Raw genomic sequence first — 17,902 nt, 5'->3', positions numbered from 1 at the left:
AAGATTGTGTTAGACCAAATATGCTCAAAGCAAGGCTGACAAACAAAAATGAGTTGGGAAACATTGAAACGAAGTTGGAATGTTTCCAAAGTCTGAGTGAAGCAATTAATTTTAAAATTTCAGAACATGTTTGAGAATGGTTAAGATGGAGTGTGATCATGTGATAGATCACATGGAAGGCAATCAGCAATGGCCTTTCCTGGTGTTAAATGGGAAACTATCTTTAGTAATGTGATTTTCTGTAATCACATAGCATGATGATTATAGCACATCACTTTACTAATTGTACATGCAGTTAAAAATTTTGCTCTTGTAGATGAAATTTTTTTTTGGGGAGGTGTTACGAGTCAGGTTGCTATTTGGTGAATGTCCCTTTAAGGCACCTGGACAGTAGAGTAGTAGTGTGTGTGTGGTGTCATCAAGATTTGCTCAGTGAGGCCAGGGGCACTGACTGCTGGTCTCTGTATCAATGGACGAAGAACAATAGCTGTGTCTGTCACTACAATCATGTATGGATTTTTGGAGCAATCAAGTGGAGTCCACTTCGTCATTAACCTGTAATGGGAAACAGGTATTTCTGTGGGCGGCCACATATCAAATGCCTTCGGGGTGGTAGATACTTCGGAACAAAGCAGTGGAGATCAGAGATCAAGGTGTCGTATGGGATCCATCATGGAATATGTGGATTTCATAATTTCTCTCTACATTTTCTCTTCAGTCAATGGTGGTTTTGCAAAAGCTTTTGCTCACGTTTCACCTGATGACTTGCTGAAATGAACTTTGAGAACTATTCCTAGACTTGGGGGTTTGGGAATTTGCCACACACACACTTTGAGTTTAGTTTTGGGGATTATGTTGTTTGATATCTAATGTTTTTATTTTTCTTATTACAAGTAGTTATTAATAAAATAGTTTCTAACACATACATGACTGTCTTTCTATTGTTGCTGGTACGTAACACAAGCTTTTTAGTTATATTCCTAGCAAATTCAGGAACCAGATTAAAGTGTATTTAGCAGATTTTGTACACAAACTGTGATCCTATCATCTTTTGACTGGTGACATGCAATAGGAAAGCACATTTAAACCACAGGCTAATAGACAAATTAAGATGTTTCATAACAGATCCTCTGGAGAATTTGACTTTTAAGAGCGGTGTTGTAAAATACTTGAGCACAAGCCTAGAGAATTTAATATAAATGAGTACAGCACAGATTTAACAGCTACATTTTAAGTGGTAAATTATGAAGGATACATGTGGCTTGTAATCTCTACAGTTTAAAAGACAGGTAAACACAGTTTAAGACATTAATTTGCTTTGGTTGACATACCAAAGGAATTTCTTTTCAGAGAAAATAAGAGGCCAGAATCCCAAGGTTTATTATTCAGGTCACTTCCTCAAAAGGAAGAAATGAAGTACTCCCTCATTCTCAAATGGCTATGGCTTTAAGTCAGAATTCTTGAGTAAGGGTATTAAATGATGGAAAGCAAAAAAGAATAGAACAGGATGCAGATTACAACCTAATCAAACGGTTGAACAGGCTCAAGTGGCTGAATAGTCTTGATCTCATCGCCATGGAAATTGTTTATGATTATTAGCACTGAATATACTTCAAAACAAAATTAGTTGGATAATTGAAGTATATTCCATTTTAAATTGTCCAAATGAAACATTTTTTATTTCATGAAGATCTATCTAGCAAAGTTTGAAAATCAGAAACAATCTTTTAATATTCATGCTTTTATTAGACAAAAATCTATTACCTATTACTTATTTTAAAAATGCATTTTTGATTGAGCTTCTGAAAGACCAAAGATAACACAAAACAGTTGTCCTCTTACTTATTCCAATGAGTCTTTGAATTACGATACAAGGATGGGAACATGATGGGCAAGATCTTCGCCGCATTGTCACTGATAAGGCTCATAATGTACTCATTATTCCAATAATAAAGAGCTCTTTCTGCCACCTATAATGCAGAACAAAAAGAGAGTAAGAATTCTGGACACTAAAATTATATAATAATTCTCAGGTGCCATTTATGGAATGACAATTTTTGTTTCAAGGCAAAAATAAAGTTAAAATAGCATCTCAATTTTCTGTGTAACTTAATGCTCACTTGAAAATGAGGACTGGAAACACATTTTGCCAGCTGTCGAAACAATGGTTCCATGACCTTTACAAATTCTGAAGGTTCAATGACATCTAAAATCTCTTCCAGTTCATTCAGAAACATCACTTCCTTTGGACTGTGCGTCTTTGGCCAATACTTGAGCAATGCCATAACCACCTATAAAAGTTAAAACCATTATTAGAGCTCAATACTTTGAAAATTCTGTAACATGTTAATATGCTTAGAATGAAATAGCAGCAGAAAAAAGGCTTCACTATTGAATAAAAATAGAAATAACTAGTTTGGGGAAATTGTTTTCAATCACATTTCTCAACATTGAAAACTTCCTGCTCCAGTTAAAAATGCTAGAGTTCCATGCTTTTCTCAGATCAAGGCCGATAAAATCCAAACATCTTGACAATTAATTCAACTTCACTATGTTGCATTTGAAATTTGTAACCGTTTAAAACAGACATTTTCCAATATTAGATATGTTCATAATTGTCTATTACTAGACTAAAAATTTTATGATATTGTATTTCAACAAGTTGACCATTTCTTAATTGAAATACATTGAGTTTTTATAGATATGCAAAGGTGGTCAAATACAGGTGCCTCACAAAGGCAGAAGAATGGGGTATGAGGGAATGACAGAGGCTTTTGATAAGGTCAAAGTTCATATTCTTCATGAGGTCACAAATTTCACAAAGTCACATTTTCACAATCTACATCAACTATTTGGCTGAGGGAATAACATGTTACATTTCCAAGTTTGACAATACTAAATTAGGTAGGATTAAGAATAAGAAAAAGGATGTAAAGAGGCTTTAGTAGGATGACAAGCTGAACTAGTCGTCAAAAACAGGGCAGATGGAATATAATGTAGGAAATGCAGGTCAACCATGTTGGTGCACAGAAAAGCAGAATATTTGTTAAATGGTGAGAGATTGGATAGTGTTGGTGTTCAAAGAGACCAAGGTGTATTTGAACACAAGTATTCTGCATTGTTTTCTTTTCACTATCTTGATGCAGTTATGTATGACATGATCTGTCTGGGTAGCACAAAAAATAAAAGCTTTTTGCTGTATCTTGGTACATGTGACAATAATACACCAATCCCAGTAAGTGGTAGGTAGTTTAGTACCGAGATGAGGAGAATGTGCTTTTACTTGTGGTGAACCTTTGGAATTCTCTACCCCAGTTGGTTGTGGATGCTCAGTTGCTAAACTGAAATCAAATCTGAGCATTATAGGAATCAATGGATATGTGGATAGTGCAAAAAGTGGTGCCAAGGTGGAAGATCGGCCATGATCCTGATGAGTGGCAGAGCAGGCTCAAAAGGCTGCATGGCCTACTCCAACTTCTTATGCTCCTATTTGTGAACAGTAAACTCTCGAAACACAATATAAAACAGTTGGCTATATGTCCTTTTAAGCCTACTCCATATAGTAACATCAGTTGATCCTGTACTTCCAATCCACTTCCTAACCACCAACATATCTTCTAATGTACTTATAAAAAGCTAGAAGTGTTAGCTTTGAATGCAGTCATCAACTCAGTATCCTCAACTCCAAGGGAGAGAATTCTAAAGATTTACAACCACACAAAATTTAATTTCATTCTGGTCTTAAATGGCCAACCTCTGGTTCTGCATCCTTCCTCTGGAGTAATGTTTGTCCTCTACTCTATCAATCCCTTTCAGAATCTTGTTTCCATGAGATATCCATTCTCCAGCTGGTATAGATCAAACTTCCAATCACTATTCTTGGTCAACATTTCCTCTTCCCAAGAATCAATCTTATAAACTAATGCCACACTGACTTCAATACTGTACATTCCTCAGCGATGCAGCCCAAAACTGTACACAGTACATCACATATGGTCTCACTAAAGTCCTATACAAGAGCAACAAGACTTCTTTACACTTCTATTCCAGATCTCTTGTAATTGAATTTTCTCTATTTGCCCTAATTGCTTCCTATACCTACAAGCTTTTTTCCCACCTTCTAAAACCTGCATACTTATATCTGCCTTACACAAATATTTATGAATCTTTCACCATTCTGAAAATAATTTGCTTTTCTGCTCTTCCTACCAAGATGTATCACTTACATTGTACTCCACCTGCCTCCTCCTCACTTGCTCAATTAATGTTTTTTTTGCAGGCACTATGTCCTCTTCACAGCTTTCCCATTTAACTTATCAAGTTCAGATACTTTATATTGTTTTTATGGACAGAATATTTTATGGACTAGAGTATTTAAGAAATCAAAAATAGAGATTTCAAAAATGCTTAAAACAATAATCAAATCCCTTTCATAAAGGAATAATTTTCCCTAAAATTAATACAAATATATCTCAATGGAAAATAAACTCAGATCACATAATTAAAGTCAACTCACAGGTTCTGTAAGGGTGCTGTCTTTTTCTAGGAACTGCACCACACAGTACGCCAACTAAATAAAGAGTAGAAACAGGTTAAAGCAATGTGTATACTTTGCAACTTAAAATGCTTGCTTAGTAGGTTTCCTTACTTTGCAGCAGCTCTTATTCAAATGCAATGTATGTTAGTCCAAGAGTAACTTTACATATGCAAGTTTAATGCCAAATCATAGGTATCAATTAATCAAACCAGAATTGAAGTTTTACCAGGTGCTTAGATGTCTGTGCATATATTCAACATAGAAAATAGGAAGAAAAAACTCAAATTTTTTTTGACAACTCAAGATGTTCAGATAACAAGTTAAAGAAATTGCCCAATAGTGCCAAAACTACTGCAGCACACTCACAAATTCTGGGCTAACCACTGGAGTTAGATCTTGTCAGTGCAGTATGATGCTAAAATTTCAACTTTTCAGCATTATTGACAAGGTCATTTGGGATAACAGTATGCAGCAAAAAGCAGATCTACTGAATTCTTCCCCTTCAGAAGTGCACAAAACAAGCTACAAATGAAAAGATGAGAACAATCAACTCTGCAACTGAAGCCAGCAATACACAAAGGTGACCTAGGCAGATTTTCTTTCTTCCAGATTTACTTTTCCTTTAGGAATATGGAATTATTGCAGAATTATTGTAGCCAAGTAGCTTATTTCACAATGTGGCACACCTGCAGCATACAGTGTGGGCGATTTGAGCAATTATTAATTCATCTATTTTTTAAGCAGTGAAAGAAAAAAATTCAGACACTCATTATTTGTGAGCTTGTGCAATACATGTGAAATTTTGCAACTACCAAAAAAGGGAAATTTAGGATTGCGTGATGATACATTATCTTTAGGACCTGCCCCATTAAAACTGGAATGAGTGTCCATTTTTGTTCCGATCTGATGCACAAAGAGCTGCATTATCACTGTAAAACTCAGTAACTCTTCAGAGGATTGGGCATAACGCGTTAGCCTCATTATTGATATTTTATAAAGGGTGATATTTTTTGAAACAAAATAATTGAGTTATAATTTGCTTAATGGAGTGCTTCAGCAGGTTGTTTATTTAAGTTGCTGCATCTTCCACAGCATTTTAACTACATTTCAGAAACAAAATCCTTTCATTTGTTTTGTGAACAATTTTTCTTCCATCATGCATTTTTCTATTGCACCAAAGCATTTTGAACTTGTTAGCAAAGCAATAGCAAGCTGACAAGGTATGATGATACTCTGCCATATTTTCCTATCCTTTGCTAATGCAACCATCAAGCACTTGACATGTATGACCCAATCTTCCTGGTCATAGTTGGAAGCTCTTGTTCAGCCATTCAAGTGGAAGTAGATCTGGCACTTATGCAGACTCGCCAAGTCTGAAACTTACTGTGTGACAGATGCTGCCCCATATCTCACTGTGCTCCTTTTCTGGATTCCACATGGAGTCCAGTAGTGGAGCCTTGTGCTGGGAGTGCAGGGAAATTGCCTTTTCAATACTACTTACAGCAGGCCAGACCTGGCATAGAACTGGAGGCCCATACATTTGAATAGGGATTCTCAGACTATGTAAAAGTTAGATTTAATTGTTTTTAATTACTTTTTTAAAAAAAAGTTAATGAATTCCCCCACCCCTCAGTTTTTACTTTTAATTACATTAATTATTAGTTTTAGAATGTCTCCACATATCAAAGTCAAAGCTCTGTCCCCAACTGTCAGTAGTTGTGGACGACTAGGGGTGGGGCCTCAAATTAAGCCACCCAAGGCCGACTCCTGTGAATCTCACCACCTGATACCTGGAAGCAAAGGATTAGTGGAATTGGCCCTCTGCATCTGGCAGATGGGGAACAGTGATGGTGATTTTGTACGCTGAGTCATGTTTCAAAAAGCTTCGACCCAATATGCTCTTCATTTGTGCAAAACAAAACATCTTTTAATGTGAAGATCAACTCCAAACAATTGGATCAAAGTACACTTAAAGATTCAGTATCCAACCCTCCCTAAAATTGATGTAGAAAGATACACCAAGACCTAGTGTGAACTATCAAAAGTTGACATAATCCATTAAAAGTGAAGAGGCCAAGTGCATATAGTTCCTGATCTACAAATGCAGGTGGTCCTGATAGGAAAAACCTACAAAATATATTAAACTGCAAAAGAATGTTAGCAACTTTGAAAATTAGGGTGGTTGAGAAATTGATGAATAGCTCTGCTTAAAATCCTCAGATACTACACATACAAAAAAGTCATCACAAAACCAAAAGTTACCTAGTACAAGTATGTTCAATAGACAACTAGAAGCATTTCTGGAACGGGCATATAGCTACCCTCAAGAGCAAAGGACAGATTGTTGAACTAAATAGTTTTAACCTTTTGCTAGTTTTATTTAAAAAACTAAACCAAAACAATATCCTTATGAAAATGATTACTAAAGTTAATTTGGTGCCGAGGTTGCTTTTAGGAATCTACATTAACAGGTCCTTCCTCACACTTGCAGGGAAGAACAGGTTACTGCAGTGTTATGGAACCAATATTTCAACATATTGCACTATGACTTGCCACAGTAAATAAACTGGACTTGTTTGCATGTTAATACAATGAACAATTAATGACTTAACAAATTACTACCTCATATTCAAAGGCATCTCTATTTCAATAGATAAAGTTTCAAGTTACCTGTGGATGGTAGACACTGAGAGATTTTACTTTGTGAAGTGGTAGCAATACTTTCAGTAGGAAAACCTTGTGCTCTTCTTTTAATGGTAAAGCAAATCCATTAATTATACTGAAAAGAAAAAATATCAGCTGATGATATTTGACTTTGACTGTCTGAAACAATATGAGTTGATATTACAAGATCTCTTGTGGAATTTCTCAATCAGGTGAAAATTAGACCGCTCCTACAAAAAAGGAAAAAAGTCAAGACACAAATGAAAACCCCATCAGTACTAAGAGAATTCAAGAACAGCCACAGAACCTGCATAAAGTCACAATACATCTCCATTTACAAGAGTTCTTTGAGGCTAAAATAATGTTGACCATTCCAAACAGCTCTAACTTATTACAATGTCAGAAAAAGGACAGAGCTAGGGAAACCTGCTGCCATGCTGTGAGTACAGTTACTTAATGCATTAGCAAAAACATAGGTCAAGCATGCGGTTTCACATGAGATGGCTCAAGAAGTCATTGTGAACAGATGATTTTTGAACTTGCTTCTAATAAAAAGCAGACAGTATGAATAAGAGTACTTAGGCATTTAATTCTTCTGCCAATTTTATATGACAAACATGATTTACAGTAAGAATATATTTTGAAAGAGAAAGCAAGATGGGAGCTAAAGGACTTTTGAAAAAGATTGCAAAATAATTTCACTAGCTCAGTGTAACAAAATTAGAGTTGATAAAATTTATCCAGATGAGGTTGAGGGGTAGTGGTGGCAGCTACTTCTGGGTTAACTAATGTTTTATTCTAGTATGATCCATCACCGTCACCCCAGCTACTTTAAATCGCTGCATGTCAAAAGTGCTGGTTGTCAGAGGCTGGAAGTATTCGGTAGTGTTTTGAGGCCAAGAGATGGTAGTAAATCCAGTGAAGTGAATGATGTGGCAGTGTTGCTGATAGGAACATAGTGATATGTAGAAGAGAGTATTTTACAAATCAGGACAGCAGACATTGCAATAAGCAGGAAAAACTACAAAGGTGGCAGGAAAAGAGATTACTGAAAGCAGGGAATAGGACTATATATTGCAAGTGCTACTAGGAGATTGCAGGCTGAATAAGGGCAATGGGAACAGATTCCTCCAACCCTTCTCCATCAACTGTTGTATTATCCCTTAGTCCACACACTACAGCTGTTTTTATAATGTACATTGAAGAAAGGTGCGTGATGGTCAAGCAACTAAAAAAGTTAGTGTAGCTTTTACCCGTACCCACCACTTTGTCTGCTCTCAAAAACTTTTCTAGTTCCAGCTCATGTAGCACTTAATTCTTTCAGACAAGAGGTGGCAGTTGGCTTTTATGATGGAAAAGAAATTGGAGTTGAGGCCAGATTGAAATTTGTACCAAGTGTGCAGAGACAATTTTTTCCTCTTTATTTTAAGGTTGTAGAGTAAAACAATTCTGCCACATCTGTATGGAGTGTGGAGGGAGGCATGCTTAAGGCAGCTGAAGGATATGGTCAGCCTGAAGAATAGCAATGGAAAAACCAAACAAATATGATGGGTTTTCACGGCCAGATTACCTGGGTTGACTAAGGACTGCCTTTCATATTACACCAAACACATGTATCTAGCATATGCCAGGGGAACAAGTGATCTAATTAATGAATGAAAATGTGCAAGTCTTATGAAATTCATGTGCCATTGCCATTAACCACACAGATGCTGTGTGATCACATGTTTTCCATAATATTGGGCCTGCATTCCAAATCTTAAAACTCAATTCAGAAGCCAAGAATAGTTTTATCCGGCAGCTTCAGGGAGTTCAAATTAAAAGAGCTATATAATTGGTGTAGCAGAGCCGTTGCAGCAGACATTTTGAGGGTGATTTTCATCATGGGTAGCATTCTTTTAAGAGAAACAGCTGGTAATTGAATTGTTTTTCCTGGCTACGGTGGAGTAAAATTATTAAAAAGAAAAAGGAACATCGGAAACTGGGATACAGCCAGATACGATTGGATGGAGCGAACATAGAAGATAAAAGCAGAAACAGTATTAGAACCGATACAGAGACAGATGTGAATGGCCATTAGGACTTTCTTTTTCTTTAAAACAATGGTTTAGAGTAGGGAGCAAGACACTATTTAAAATGGAGGGGGGTTGAAGAAATGCAAAGGACAATGCAATTAAAAGGCCCAATTCAAATAGGCTATTAAATAAATTAAATATTACCTTGTTAATCAAAACAATTATGTCTGTTAGTTCTTTTTTTTAAAAAAAGGCCTTTAAAATGTTTTCAGTAGATCTCCAATTCCAATTTGATGAATCAGGTTTTTTCCATAAATGTAATGACTCAAATCATGGATTTTATGCCACTGCAAATCTCAATATCTCCGATTCTAGCTGGATATGAAGCACACGTATAGTACATTCATAGAGACAGCATAGAAATTGGCCCTTCGGACCAACTTGTCCATTCCGATCATGGTGCCCACCAAACTAGTCCCATTTGCCCATATCCCTCTAAACTCCTCCTATCCATTTACTTATCCAAAGGTAGTTTAAAATGCTGGAATTGTACCTGCCTCAACCACTTCCTCTGGCAGCTCATTCCATATGCACACCACCCTCTGCGTGAAGTTGCCCCTTGGGTCCCTTTCAAATCTTTCATCTCTCACCTTAAACCCATGCCCTACAAGTTTTTAAATTCCCCTTCCCCGGGAAAACAGACTGTGCGTTCACCCTACCATTGGCTTCAGGTTCTATTTCTCCCTTAAATATTACAGCAAAAGCAAAACTCTGGTTTCTAGGCTGCTAATGAGGTGATATCACTTGTGTTTGAAGCACCTGACTGCCCTCCCAAAAAATCTAGAGTCAAGTCTTTCCTGGGGGACAGGAAAATAAAGCAGCTATCAGAAAGCCACAACTTCACTTATTTTTCTGGCAACATTGTCCAAGTACAGATTATTAATCTCTTTTCTCACTTACAGTACATGTTAAATCCAAGACCTCAAATTATGCTTTCATCCCAACCTCTGGCAACTGTGTTTGCTCTACTTATTGATGTAATATGTTACATTACTTTAAGTACTTTTTAGTTACTATTCTGTGATCAAATTGCAGAATTATTGTTAATAGTTCCTCAATGAATGTATTCCATTAGGAAAAGAACAGTGGTCATCAAGCTGGAGTAATCAAGGGTGCAAACTTTTCAACAGCAACAAATAAAGACATTAACTGCAACACCAATGAATGAATAGGGTTCTTCAGACTTCACCGCAGTATGGTTAAACTCAACTAGCCAACTGTCAGAATTGTGTTAAAACAATTGGCAATTTACTACAAAAAATTTGATAAAGTTCAGGAAATGTATGTATGTAGCAGTAGATGCTAGTTAACAACTTCCCTGTTATGGTGCTGTTGATATCTGTTAAGAAATTAACCCTCAGCTGCAGATGAAGTATGACCATTTATTGTGTTTATAAGGTTGCATTTGTACATGGCCTTTCATTCCAAATCATTTCAAGGTGCTGCTTTGCTAATTACATTACTTTAAGTGCACCAACTTAGGTAGGCAAGAACAGCAGATGGCAGCAATTACCTGATATTTTTCATTAGTGCATACAAGTTGCATTTTCTTGTAGATAAAATACTTTATCAACTGAAAGCTACTTGTAATAATTACAAGAAATAATCTTCCCTTAAAATCCAACCAAGGAAGTTCAGATAACGCAGTAGCACCAAATGTTTGATTCAAGATGCTGGCTTATTGTTACTAGTTAGAACTCTGCATGTACAAAAAAGTTTTGTATAATAAAAGAAACTAGCACATATTTGCGTCTTCAAACAAAAAGGTATTTTCAGAAGCAGAGGGAACATAATAACACAAGATAGTAAGGAGTAGGCCATCCAGCCATTTGAGCCTGCTCTATCATACATGAAGATCATGGCTGATCTTCTACCTTTTCCAGCACTATCCCCACATCCCATGATTCATTTTGGCTATTTTGAATGAACAATGACTGAGTTTTTACAGCTAAACAAGGTAAAGAATGCCAAGGTTCACCATCCCCTGAGTGAAGACATCCTTCCTCATCTCAGTTTGAACTGGCCCACATACCCAAACTGCGCCCCATGGTTGTGGGCTTCAGTTAGGGGAAACAACCTCCATGCATTTAGCCTGTCAAACCCTTCAGGAACATTGAGCATTTGAGATCTCACCTCATCCTCCCAGTCCACTCAATCTCTTCTTCTATGGCAAATCTGCCATCCCTGAACCTTCACTGCACTCCCTCCAAGGAGGGTGTGTAATTATTGATGTTCAAATCTCTCACCATTTAACATACACTCTGCATTAGTTATGTGTAACAAAGTGGATGATCTCACATTTTTCCACATTATATTCCATCTGCCATCTTCTTGCCCACCACATCTAAGGTGAGGGGGTAGGTTCAGAGCAGACATGAGGGGTATTTTTTTTTAAACTGTGTGTGGTGGATGCCTGGAAAGTGTTCCTGATAGGGTGGTGGAGGCAAATTCACTGGGGAATTTTAAGAGGGGCTTGGATGGGCACATGAATGAGGGGAATAGAGGGATATGGGCATTCTGTAGGTAGGAGGGTTAGCTATGTTGGCACAACATTGTGGGCTGAAGGGCCTGTTCTGTGTTCTATGTTCATTCAGGTTGCCCATATTACTTTGGAGACTTCCCCATTCATAATCCCACCTAGCTTACTATTATCAGCAAATTTGGAAATATGGCATTGTGCCTCAGCCAAATCATTGATATTGTGAATAGCTGGGGCCTTAAGCACCAATTCCATGAGACCCCACGAGCTTGCCAACATGAGAACAATCCACTCATTGCTTTCTATCCAATAACCAATCCTCAATGTCAGTAGTACCATCAATTCCATGTGCTCCAACCTTGTTAACCAAATTTGTGTGGGACCTTATTAAAAGCCTTTCAGAAAATAACCATATTCACCAGTTCCTCCTCATCTATTACTCATCACATCCTTAAAGAATTTCAAAAGATTAGTCCGACATGATTTTCCCTTCATAAATATGTTGACTCTACCAAATCCTACTATTAAGGTATTCTGTTATTACTTGAGATAGATGTACTGATTTATTTAAACAAAATATAATTTATCCCCACACAAATCAAATGAGTTTTATTTTTAAACTTTAAAAATAATTTGGCAAAAATCACCCAAATTTCAGAGCACAACACAAAATTAAAATATCCAGGCTTAGCATCTAAAGCAGGACAGGTTATTAAAAGAAACCAAATGAAATGAAAAAGCATGATAAAGTGTACAATATCATTCATGCATTTGTTTGGGCAATGGTGGAAATGTGCTCAATATTGAATCAAGCAGATGAACCCATTAGTGAAGTGTTTTGCAAAAGAGATCATGCAGCAAGACTTTGCTATATGCCTGCCAGAGCTGCAGGTACATGCAAGAGCATTTTGAAAATGACATGCAATACCCTGCATGCATGGCGAGGAATAAATGGAGCCTTAACAGAAGCCCTAAAAAAAAATCCAGTTTTAAGTATTCTGTTTACATTCTATGTTTAGAGCAAGAATGGGAGGATTATTGTTACGATTGAAATTTAGGTGATTGTGAAGAACGCAACACCTTCTCAAGCAACATTGCTCAGAAAAAATTGAGGATATCTAATGTCCTTTAGCAAAACTGTTGAAAATTGTTTTTATTTAAAAAAACAGCCGAAATCAATTTTTCCAAATAGTAATAGAAACCAAATTGTCAACAAACAAAGTCAAAAACAGGAAATGAGCCCCAGTTACATCTAATATATTTCTAGCTAAATTACACATACACATTTAAGAAACACTTTGTTGAAATGAGGAAATTTGGTTTAGAAATATTTCATCAACCTTGGGGAAAAATTCATCCTCCACTGAAGTGGAAGACTTTACAGGTTTAAAACTTGCACAATTTCAATCTAAAAGCACTCATAACCAACAAGGGATTCATAGTTTCTGTGAAAACTGAGCTTCACAACTCCGAATAATTCTGCATTAAATATAATGCAATTATTTGGAGCTTTTAATAAAGTTCATTTCATTTTAAGATCTTATCTATACAAGTACAGAATGCAGAACATGATCTTTATAAATGCAAACACCCACTGGAATAATAAGCCTCATCACAGGCATGTATAAACTCAAATGTGTTACCACATGGGACTGAAACTGTACCTGCAACCTAGTTACACTTCCTCTAGATATACCACAGACCTACTTAAAAATCTTCTGATCAAACCAGAATGCTTTAACCCATGCACTGTTCCACAGTGTACCCATGGTGATCATAACAAAGTAACATTTTGGAAATGTTCCATTTCAAAATGGTAAATTCATGGCCATAACAACAAAAATCTGTTTAAAAAGGTTGTAAAAGCACTTAAAAATAGCAACCACTCACCTTCCCAAAATCTCCAACAACTCTGCTATACCATTGTGATGTTCTGTTTCATAAATAAACCTAGGATACATAAAAGAGATTGCAATTAATTTAAGCATATAGCATCTAAGCCTATCAACTAAATCCAAAACCAGAATAATGCTGAATTTTGCAAGTATGGCCTCCTAGTGTTCATGGAACATCACTTGCAATCCAGAGATTAAGTTTCAATATGGCACAAAATGAAACCTATGGGCTGGAATGTGCGACCGTACACACCCATTGCAGTGAGCTTGGCACCATGTTGCATATGCATCTGACCTCTTCCTCTTCTGTGAACTTACTACACGTCAAAGACATCGTTAGTTGCTGATGCAAGGGGCCAAATACACTTCAAGTGTGGGCTTGCAGCTTACTCCACCCTTTCATCTGAATGGGTTAACCATAGAACCATACAGCACAAAACAGGCCCTTCGGCCCACCGTGTCGTGCCGTCCATCAGACCACCCTCACACTACCTAACCCCTTACTCCCGCATATCCCTCTATCTCACGTTCCTCCATATGCCTATCCAACAAGCTCTTGAACCTGTTCAATGTATCTGCCTCCACCACCACCCCAGGCAGTGCATTCCATGCACCAACCACTCTCTGGGTGAAAAACCTCCCTCTGACATCTCCCCTGAACCTCCCACCCATGACCTTAAAGCCATGCCCTCTCGTCTTGAGCATTGGTGCCCTGGGAAGGAGGCGCTGACTGTCTACTCTATCTATTCCTCTCAATATTTTATATACCTCTATCATGTCTCCTCTCATCCTCCTCCTTTCCAGTGAATAAAGCCCTAGCACCTTAAGCCTCTCCTCATATTCAATACCCTCCAATCCAGGCAGCATCCTGGTAAATCTCCTCTGCACCCTCTCCAATGCCTCCACATCCTTCCTATAATGAGGCAACCAGAACACAGTACTCTAAATGTGGCCTAACTAGAGTTTTGTAAAGCTGCATCATAACCTCGCGGCTCTTAAACTCAATCCCGCAACTTATGAAAGCCAACATCCCATTGGCCTTCTTAACTGCTCTTTCCACCTGTGAGGCAACTTTCAACGAACTGTGAATATGAACCCCCAGATCCCTCTGCTCCTCCACACTGCCAAGTACCTTGCCATTTACCCTGTACTCTGCCCTGGAGTTTGTCCTTCCAAAGTGTACCACCTCACACTTCTCTGGATTGAACTCCATCTGCCACTTGTCAGCCCAGCTCTGCATCCTATCAATATCCCTCTGTAAGCTCCGACAGCCCTCCACACTATCCACAACACCGCCTATCTTAGTGTCATCTGCAAACTTACTAACCCAGCCCTCCACCCCCTCATCTAAGTCATCTATAAATATCACAAAAAGTAGAGGTCCCAGAACCGATCCCTGCGGGACACCACTAGTCACTGCCTTCCAATCCGAGGGCACTCCTTCCACCACAACCCTCTGCTTTCTACATGCAAGCCAATTCCTAATCCACACAGCCAAGCTTCCTTGGATCCCTTGGCCTCTGACCTTCTGAAGAAGCCTACCATGAGGAACCTTATCAAATGCCTTACTAAAATCCATGTAAACCATGGATTACATTGCTGACTTTCATTTAGAACATGGTTTTCCACATTGTATATTTTTTCCTTTAATTAGCAGCAGTGTTAAATAACTTATCCTTTTTACTTTTCATAATTTAATGAAAGTTTATAACTTCTTTAAAAAATTTTCATACATCTGATAGGAGAGATATTTGGAAGCATTGAAAAGGCCTTGAGATTATGAAATGTCAGAAGGCTATCAGGGCAGGGCCATACTTTCCATTGTTTGCAGCCTTGTTGCTCACTATGCTTTCTAGAAGACTGAAACAGTAATGACTGCAGGAGATCAGTGTGGCTATGGGGCTAGCATAGTGGATGACTCAGGGCTTGTTAAACCCAATCCAGTCCATTAAATCTGTCAATTAATGCATCTTGAATTTCAGAAAGATAACCATGAAAACTTTATTTGGTCATTTTTATTCAAAAAAATTGGGTAGGGAACCTGCATGTAATTACAAAATTTAATCTTCTTACCCTCAGGACTAGCAAGGTAAGCCACCAAGTTGTAAATAATAAGTTCAATAATAGCAGACAACTATAATATGCTTGCAGATCAAGCAGCATCCACCAAGGACCCTTCATCAGAACAGGAAAAGTGAGAGAACAAGTGAACTTAAATTGCAGAAGTGGGGTGGAGAGAACAGAGGAAATAACTGTGATAAAAGGTACAGACCCAAGTTATCAAGGTAACAGTTATCTTAAAAGCCAACGATTAGAGAAAAGCAAATAAAAATGAAACAGCAAGGTACAAACTGTTTCAATTTATTTCTTTCTCTTCTGTCATTTTACAAAGTAATTTGTTACCATTTGTTTTGGATTGAACATTTTTTTGCTTCAAGGGTAGAGAATTGAATTGACTGTGCAAAGCACTTAGTCAAGATAAGATTAGAGCATTCTTACAATGGTTAAACCTACTTCACTAATAACTTAAAAGCTTGTGTGCAAGCTGAGAATTGCTTCACTGACAGGCTTAGGAAGGGCTGCTGAAATCTTGGTGTTGATGCAGGGTATCTTTTACCACGAACACTACAGTCCTGTCGAGTTGATGGGGGAGAAACATTTAGGGTGCATGAATGGAGTCACAGGTGTTCTGCTTTGTTCTGGATAATGTTGTCAGAGCTGTACTTTGAGAGACAGAAGTACACTATTGCAATCCTAATGTGCCTTTAAGACAGTGGAAAGTCTTTGGGTAGTTAGGAGTCACTTACCACGATAGCCCTCATCCAAACCTACTCCCAAAAGCATAGTATTTATTTAACTCGTCCATGTGATGGCAACCACCATCTCCATTACAACATACTATATTCCACATCAACTAAAAAAATCCAAATTGATGAATACTTTTTAAAATGAACATACCTATAAAATATATTATTGATTTGTTTTCGGATATAAGCCCTTAGGCCCAAGAATTTTCCATAGATGCGATGAAGGGTTGTTTTCAAAAAGTCTCTTTCACGTGGATCTTCACTGTCAAACAGTTCTAATAGCTATTGAAATAGGGATAAAACATGTTAAAAACTATTAGCACTTTCCTGGCTCAGCAAGAATTTCTATTGGTGAGATAGGTTTGGCAAAAGTAAACAATATCCATAATGATATCTAATTAAGCTTAAAAGTGCATTTTAGAAGGCAATAACGCCATCACCTATTTAACCCAGAGAGGGTTATAGGATTTGGAATTCCAGGCACATGAAGTCACATTTAACTTCCTAACATTAAGTTGATCAAAACAACCTGTTGAAAAGATTCGCAAGGCAGAAGAGATTACAGAAATTCATTAAAAACCACTCTGTGGCATTCTTATGAAGTACCCCATAACATTTTACAACATTGATTCAGAAGTGTCTCAGCATAAATGTTTTGAGATCATGCCCTCACTAAATCTAAGTCGATAGTACACTGTAGCAACGAGAGCTCTACACTACCAGAGGAGCCAGCATTCAAGTGTAACCCTCAAGCTCCCTATTCAGTTACAAAATAGAAAGCATTGGTAGCCACCACATGGCTCAAATCTGCTATTTACAAAAAGACCAGCTCATTTTCTAACACAATAGTCACCACAAGTCATTTGTGATGCGTGAACTGCTTTGAGGCTTTTAAGAGATTATACAGAAAAACAAACTTGCATTTATTCTGGCGTCTGTTAATAAGAGTTCACAAAGCACCTCAATAAATGAGCTATTTTTGAAGCGTAGTGCTGTAAGCAAAACACCAATTTTTTTTATAGCTTTGAATTGCAATAAAAATAGAAAATTCTAGTTAATTTACTGCATCTGAACATTTGCTGTAAACTTCTCCAATTTGCTTATTGGCAGTGTGACCTGACAACACACTTTAGGCATTGCCACAGGATCAGTGACAATAAATCTGATTCTGAACTTGTATCAACAGACCCCTTTAACAGGCTTGATACAAACCTATACAACAGCCACTGCAGAACTGATGTATAAAATAATGTTCTGCATTTATCTTGTTTGGATAACTATCACCTGATAATTAACAATAAAAACATGGAAAATAATGCTGATCATGAGGGGTCAATTTGTTTAACAAAACTATAATGCCACAAAATTAGGAGATGCCAACTAGGAAGCCACTGTTTACTACTCTGTAGGCATACAAATTTAAATTTTAAGAAGTTTGGTGCTTT

At 37.4% G+C, this 17,902-nt stretch overlaps 1 protein-coding gene across 5 annotated transcripts in view; it reads right to left on the bottom strand.

Annotated features, from left to right (window-relative positions):
- Positions 1–17,902, bottom strand: part of LOC127573656 (serine/threonine-protein phosphatase 2A 56 kDa regulatory subunit gamma isoform) — a 119,144-nt gene that overhangs the window by 26,307 nt on the left and 74,935 nt on the right. For all 5 annotated transcript variants that reach the window (XM_052022106.1, XM_052022192.1, XM_052022271.1 and 2 more), the window contains 6 exons: positions 16,609–16,739; positions 13,646–13,705; positions 7,208–7,316; positions 4,517–4,570; positions 2,121–2,291; positions 1,843–1,970 (listed from right to left, as the gene is read on the bottom strand). In XM_052022106.1, coding sequence (XP_051878066.1) covers positions 1,843–1,970; positions 2,121–2,291; positions 4,517–4,570; positions 7,208–7,316; positions 13,646–13,705; positions 16,609–16,739 — 653 coding nt within the window. The remainder of the gene's footprint in view (positions 1–1,842; positions 1,971–2,120; positions 2,292–4,516; positions 4,571–7,207; positions 7,317–13,645; positions 13,706–16,608; positions 16,740–17,902) is intronic.

This window comes from Pristis pectinata, chromosome 1, assembly GCF_009764475.1.
Source record: "Pristis pectinata isolate sPriPec2 chromosome 1, sPriPec2.1.pri, whole genome shotgun sequence".
Lineage (NCBI taxonomy): Eukaryota > Metazoa > Chordata > Chondrichthyes > Rhinopristiformes > Pristidae > Pristis > Pristis pectinata.
Note: the sequence above shows the minus strand (reverse complement) of the source record. Positions and strands in the feature narration are given on the sequence as shown.